We start from the raw sequence: 7,500 nt of genomic DNA, 5'->3' as shown, positions 1-7,500 counted from the left end.
TCAGGGGGCTGCTGTCCAGCAGTCTCATAGGCTAGGCGTATAATACTCCGAAGCCAAAAGGAAAGAGAGGTTGCCGAAGCTTTTTGACCTCTCCTCTGTCCAGAATAAACGACAAACAGGGAAGATGTTTGACGAAAATCTTTAGTAGCTTGTAAGTAAAACTTCAAGGCACGGACTACGTCCAGATTATGTAAAAGACGTTCCTTCTTTGAAGAAGGATTAGGACACAATGATGGAACAACAATCTCTTGATTGATATTCTTGTTAGAAACCACCTTAGGTAAAAAACCAGGTTTGGTACGCAGAACTACCTTATCTGCATGAAAAATCAGATAAGGAGAATCACATTGTAAGGCAGATAGCTCAGAGACTCTCCGAGCCGAGGAAATAGCCATCAAAAACAGAAATTTCCAAGATAAAAGCTTAATATCAATGGAATGAAGGGGTTCAAACGGAACTCCTTGAAGAACTTTAAGAACCAAGTTTAAGCTCCATGGGGGAGCAACAGGTTTAAACACAGGCTTAATTCTAACCAAAGCCTGACAAAATGCCTGGACGTCTGGAACTTCTGCCAGACGCTTGTGCAAAAGAATAGACAGAGCAGAAATCTGTCCCTTTAAGGAACTAGCTGATAATCCTTTGTCCAAACCCTCTTGGAGAAAGGACAATATCCTAGGAATCCTAACCTTACTGCATGAGTAATTCTTGGATTCACACCAGTAAAGATATGTACGCCATATCTTGTGATAGATTTTCCTGGTAACAGGCTTTCGTGCCTGTATTAAGGTATCAATGACTGACTCGGAGAAGCCACGCTTTGATAGAATCAAGCGTTCAATCTCCATGCAGTCAGTCTCAGAGAAATAAGATTTGGATGATTGAAAGGACCTTGTATTAGGAGGTCTTGTCTCAGAGGCAAAGTCCATGGTGGAAAGGATGACATGTCCACTAGGTCTGCATACCAGGTCCTGCGTGGCCACGCAGGCGCTATTAGAATCACCGATGCTCTCTCCTGTTTGATTTTGGCAATCAGTCGAGGGAGCAGAGGAAATGGTGGAAACACATAAGCCAGGTTGAAGAACCAAGGCGCTGCTAGAGCATCTATCAGCGTCGCTTCTGGGTCCCTGGACCTGGATCCGTAACAAGGAAGCTTGGCGTTCTGGCGAGACGCCATGAGATCCAACTCTGGTTTGCCCCAACGCTGAATCAACTGAGCAAACACCTCCGGATGGAGTTCCCACTCCCCCGGGTGAAAAGTCTGACGACTTAGAAAATCCGCCTCCCAGTTCTCCACGCCTGGGATATGGATTGCTGACAGGTGGCAAGAGTGAGTCTCTGCCCAGCAAATTATTTTTGAGACTTCTAACATAGCTAGGGAACTCCTGGTTCCCCCTTGATGGTTGATGTAAGCCACAGTCGTGATATTGTCCGACTGAAATCTGATGAACCTCAGTGTTGCTAACTGAGGCCAAGCCAGAAGAGCATTGAATATTGCTCTTAACTCCAGAATATTTATCGGAAGGAGTTTCTCCTCCTGAGTCCACGATCCCTGTGCCTTCAGGGAGTTCCAGACTGCACCCCAACCTAGAAGGCTGGCATCTGTTGTTACAATTGTCCAATCTGGCCTGCGAAAGGTCATACCCTCGGACAGGTGGACCCGAGACAACCACCAGAGAAGAGAATCTCTGGTCTCTTGATCCAGATTTAGCAGAGGGGACAAATCTGTGTAATCCCCATTCCACTGACTTAGCATGCATAATTGCAGCGGTCTGAGATGTAGGCGCGCAAATGGCACTATGTCCATTGCCGCTACCATTAAGCCGATCACCTCCATACACTGAGCCACCGAAGGGCGCGGAATGGAATGAAGAATACGGCAAGCATTTAGAAGCTTTGATAACCTGGACTCCGTCAGGTAAATTTTCATCTCTACAGAATCTATAAGAGTCCCTAAGAAGGAGACTCTTGTGAGTGGGGATAGAGAACTCTTTTCCTCGTTCACTTTCCACCCGTGCGATCTCAGAAATGCCAGAACTATCTCTGTATGAGATTTGGCAATTTGAAAGCTTGACGCCTGTATCAGGATGTCGTCTAGATACGGAGCCACCGCTATGCCTCGCGGTCTTAGAACCGCCAGAAGTGAGCCCAGAACCTTCGTAAAGATTCTCGGGGCTGTAGCCAACCCGAAGGGAAGAGCTACAAATTGGTAATGCCTGTCTAGAAAGGCAAACCTTAGGAACCGATGATGATTTTTGTGAATCGGTATGTGAAGGTAGGCATCCTTTAAGTCCACTGTGGTCATGTACTGACCCTCTTGGATCATGGGTAGGATGGTCCGTATAGTTTCCATTTTGAAAGATGAAACTCTGAGGAATTTGTTTAAGATCTTTAGATCCAAAATTGGTCTGAAGGTTCCCTCTTTTTTGGGAACCACAAACAGATTTGAATAAAAACCCTGTCCTTGTTCCGTCCGCGGAACTGGATGGATCGCTCCCATTACTAGGAGGTCTTGCACACAGCGTAGGAATGCCTCTTTCTTTATCTGATTTGCAGATAACCTTGAAAGATGAAATCTCCCTTGTGGAGGGGAAGCTTTGAAGTCCAGAAGATATCCCTGAGATATGATCTCCAACGCCCAGGGATCCTGAACATCTCTTGCCCACGCCTGGGCGAAGAGAAAAAGTCTGCCCCCTACTAGATCCGTCGCCGGATAGGGGGCCGTTCCTTCATGCTGTCTTAGAGGCAGCAGCAGGCTTTCTGGCCTGCTTGCCTTTGTTCCAGGACTAGTTAGGTTTCCAGGCCTGCTTAGATTGAGCAAAAGTTCCCTCTTGTCTTGAAGCGGAGGAAGTTGATGCTGCACCTGCCTTGGAATTTCGAAAGGCACGAAAATTAGACTGTTTGGCCTTTGATTTGGCCCTGTCCTGAGGAAGGGTATGACCCTTACCTCCAGTATTGTCAGCAATAATTTCTTTCAAACCAGGCCTGAATAAGGTCTGCCCCTTGAAAGGAATGTTGAGTAATTTAGACTTTGAAGTCACATCAGCTGACCACGATTTGACCCATAGCGCCCTACGCGCCTGGATGGAGAATCCGGAATTCTTAGCCGTTAGTTTAGTCAAATGAACAATGGCATCAGAAACAAATGAGTTAGCTAGCTTAAGAGTTCTAAGCTTGTCACTAATTTCAGTCAATGGAGCTGTATGGATGGCCTCTTCCAGGGACTCAAACCAGAATGCCGCTGCAGCAGTGACAGGCGCAATGCATGCAAGGGGCTGTAAAATAAAACCTTGTTGAATAAACATTTTCTTAAGGTAACCCTCTAATTTTTTATCCATTGGATCTGAAAAAGCACAACTGTCCTCAACCGGGATAGTGGTACGCTTTGCTAAAGTAGAAACTGCTCCCTCCACCTTAGGGACCGTCTGCCATAAGTCCCGTGTAGTGGCATCTATTGGAAACATTTTTCTAAATAAAGGAGGTGGGGAAAAGGGCACACCGGGCCTATCCCACTCCTTACTAATAATTTCTGTAAGCCTTTTAGGTATTGGAAAAACATCAGTACTCACCGGCACTGCATAGTATTTATCCAGCCTACACAATTTCTCTGGCACTGCAATTGTGTCACAGTCATTCAGAGCAGCTAATACCTCCCCAAGCAATACACGGAGGTTCTCAAGCTTAAATTTAAAATTAGAAATCTCTGAATCAGGTCTCCCCGAATCAGAGACGTCACCCACAGACTGAAGCTCTCCGTCCTCAGGTTCTGTATATTGTGACGCAGTAACAGACATGGCTCTTACAGCATCTACGCGCTCTGTATCTCATCTAACCCCAGAGCTATCGCGCTTGCCTCTAAATTCAGGCAATCTGGATAATACCTCTGACAGGGTATTATTCATGATTGCAGCCATGTCCTGCAAAGTAATCGCTATGGGCGTCCCTGATGTACTTGGCGCCATATTAGCGTGCGTCCCTTGAGCGGGAGGCGAAGGGTCCGACACGTGGGGAGAGTTAGTCAGCATAACTTCCCCCTCGACAGACCCCTCTGGTGACAATTCTTTTATAGATAAAGACTGATCTTTACTGTTTAAGGTGAAATCAATACATTTAGTACACATTCTCCTATGGGGCTCCACCATGGCTTTTAAACATAATGAACAAGTATCCTCTGTTTCAGACATGTTTGTACAGACTAGCAATGAGACTAGCAAGCTTGGAAAACACTTTAAAGCAAGTTAACAAGCAATATAAAAAACGTTACTGTGCCTTTAAGAGAAACAAATTTTGACAAAATTTGAAATAACAGTGAAAAAAGGCAGTTACACTAACAAATTTTTTACAGTGTATGTAACAAGTCAGCAGAGCATTGCACCCACTTGCAAATGGATGATTAACCCCTTAATAACAAAAACAGAATAATAAATGACAAAAACGTTTTTTAAACACAGTCATAACAACTGCCACAGTCTACTGTGATTGTTACCCTCCTCAAACACGACTTTGAAGCCTTTTGAGCCCTTCAGAGATGTCCTGTATCATGCAGAGGGAAGCTGAATGTCTCTGTCAGTATTTTTAGCTGCACAGAAAAGCACTAAAATAGGCCCTTCCCATTCATATTGCAACAGTGGAAAGCTTCAGGAAACTGTCTCTAGGCAGAAATCAAACCAGCCATGTGGAAAAAAACTAGGCCCCAATAAGTTTTGTCACCAAACGTATATAAAAACGATTAACATGCCAGCAAACGTTTTATATTACATTTTTATAAGAGTATGCATCTCTATTAATAAGCCTGATACCAGTAGCTATCACTGCATTTAAGGCTTTACTTACATTAATCCGGTATAAGCAGCATTTTCTAGCAAATTCCATCCCTAGAAAAATATTAACTGCACATACCTTATTGCAGGAAAACCTGCACGCCATTCCCTCTCTGAAGTTACCTCACTCCTCAGAATATGTGAGAACAGCCATGGATCTTAGTTACTTCTGCTAAGATCATAGAAAATGCAGGCAGATTCTTCTTCTAAATACTGCCTGAGATAAACAGCACACTCCGGTACCATTTAAAAATAACAAACTTTTGATTGAAGAAATAAACTAAGTATAAAACACCACTCTCCTCTTACGACCTCCATCTTTGTTGAGGGTTGCAAGAGAATGACTGGATATGGCAGTTAGGGGAGGAGCTATATAGCAGCTCTGCTGTGGGTGATCCTCTTGCAACATCCTGTTGGGAAGGAGAATATCCCATAAGTAATGGATGATCCGTGGACTGGATACACTTAACAAGAGAAATATAGTTTTAAACATATTTTAAATGAATATTCTTTGCAATGCTTTTATTCATTTTTCCTTACTTTATGTATAGCTACACAAATAACTGACTTTATTGCCTATTATGCCTATAAAGAGTATAAATACCTTCACAACAGATGTGTCATTGATCTCCTTATTCTTTTCTCCTTGGGTTGATTTTTTATTCTCAAACATCTTAACCCTGGTAAGCACAGACTGTGGTTTCATGGCTGGATCATCTTCATCTTCATTCACAGGTGCAGATAGTTTACTGGCAGAGGGCTGCAACTCTGGCTTCAATGGGGCAGGGGGGGGCATAGCTTCCATTCTAGGAGAAAGATCATACTGGCCAGGCTTTGAGTTAAACACTTGTGATGAACTATGATCATAACCTCTTGTGTGCTGATCAAAATATGGTTTTGAATCGGCAGGCCTAGATGTGGGAGGAGAAGTAAAACTTTGAGCTTCTGGTTTGTAACGAATATGCATATCATATTCTGCTTGAGGTGATTCATCATAAAGTACTTGGGGTGGTTTATAGTTTTTAGATGGACGGGGTCGATTGTCATAAGGAATAGGTGGCGGCTCCTCAAATCGAGGTTGCTGGGAAAAGTAGCTGCGGTCAAGGCTTTCTTCAGAGTGCTGTCGAACATTGAAGTCCCGTGTGGGCTTATTGTCAAATTGTGGTCTAGATTGATATGGCTGTTGATCATCATAATAACCCCACTTCTCTTCATAAGTAGGCACATGATCATCATAACGTACTCTAGGTTCATAATTGTGCGTTAATTGATCTACATAATCTGACGTGGGGTCATATCTATATGAATGATCATATTCCCTATTCATTGGCTTATCTGCATAGGCTGGAAGGGCTTCATAACTTAAACTGGAGTCTCTCTCATGTCTCTGACTTTGATGGCTAAGTATTTGGGGTTTCATCATATAAATTTGCCTAGAATTCTCTTCAGTTGCATATGTCTCCTTTCTGAATACCTGCAAGAAATTTACAACTTGGTGTTAAATACATACTTTTACATAAAAAAAAAAAAAAAACAATATTCTATTCAGTTAAACACATAACCACAAGATGGCATTTTGCATGCAGTTTCCATGCCTCTTTAATGAAATGGTTTCACTAGTCATTTGTTATTTGTGACAACTTTGATGTGTGATTTCTTTTTTTAAATCTGTTAAATTAACAAATCAGCTATTACTGAGATAAAGAAAATTAAGTTCTATTCACCAAACATGATATTTTCCTTGCAAGACTACTTGTTTGAAATATAAAAATGTAAGAAACACGACCCCAATCTATTAAACATGAAAAAAAGTTATCTTTTTAACAGAATAAGCGTGTCCATTCTATCCTAGTATTTAGCACGAAGCTGTACTGTAAATACATTTTTACAATTTTAAAATAGTCCTGATGCTGGATGATAGTTTTGTTTTTCCATTAGCAATTGGAAGCAAATTTTACTTGGTCTAAACAAGCTTTGTTTAAAATTGAAGAAAACATATAAAAAAACCTATAAAAATAAAAAAACGTTTACACATTATATAACAGATATGTATGTTTATTCATGGGCTCTGAATACTGATTTGAGGTAATGTGTTTTAGCTTTTTTTATGTCACACCAATAAAGAGGCCTGTTTCTGAGTGAACAAGCAGCTTGTGCAGTTGGATTACTTCTTTATCCTAACCAAGAATTTTGATCAGTGTAGCTAAATAAAATACAGAGCCGCTATGAGACAAATTAATTAAACACATCCTCAAATTATAACACATTATGAAAGAAAAAAAAACCCAGCAATACACTACTGGGGAGCTAGCTGCTAATTGGTGGTTACACATGTCTCTTGTCATTGGCTCTTCAGATGTGTTTAGCTAGATTCCCCAGTAGTGTATTGCTTTGCTGCTCTAGAGCTGGCTTTAGATTTTACTGCTTTACAAAAGTTAGTTATAAGCATGCATTAGTGCAATAATAAATTATTATTTCATTTTGCACTTTAATGTCCTGTTAATCGTGCATTTAATTCATAGGAGTTAAAGGCACAGTCAACACCAGCATTTTTGTTGTTTAAAAAGAAAGATAATCCCTTTATTACCCATTCCTCAGTTTTGCATAACCAACATAGTTATAATACACGTTTTACCTCTGTAATTATCTTGTATCTAAGCTTATGCTGACTGCCCCCTTATTT

The 7,500-nt window shown here is 41.5% G+C and overlaps 1 protein-coding gene across 1 annotated transcript in view; it reads right to left on the bottom strand.

The window, feature by feature from the left end:
* Window positions 1–7,500, bottom strand: part of TJP1 (tight junction protein 1) — a gene marked incomplete in the record, with an annotated part of 489,926 nt that overhangs the window by 100,684 nt on the left and 381,742 nt on the right. Inside the window, 1 exon segment of the mRNA XM_053717550.1 lies at window positions 5,422–6,291. Within this exon segment, the coding sequence (XP_053573525.1) occupies window positions 5,422–6,291 (870 nt within the window).

Source organism: Bombina bombina, chromosome 6, assembly GCF_027579735.1.
Source record: "Bombina bombina isolate aBomBom1 chromosome 6, aBomBom1.pri, whole genome shotgun sequence".
NCBI classification, from domain to species: Eukaryota; Metazoa; Chordata; class Amphibia; order Anura; family Bombinatoridae; genus Bombina; species Bombina bombina.
The sequence above is the reverse complement of the archived record's forward strand: the minus strand, read 5'-3'. Positions and strand labels throughout refer to the sequence as shown.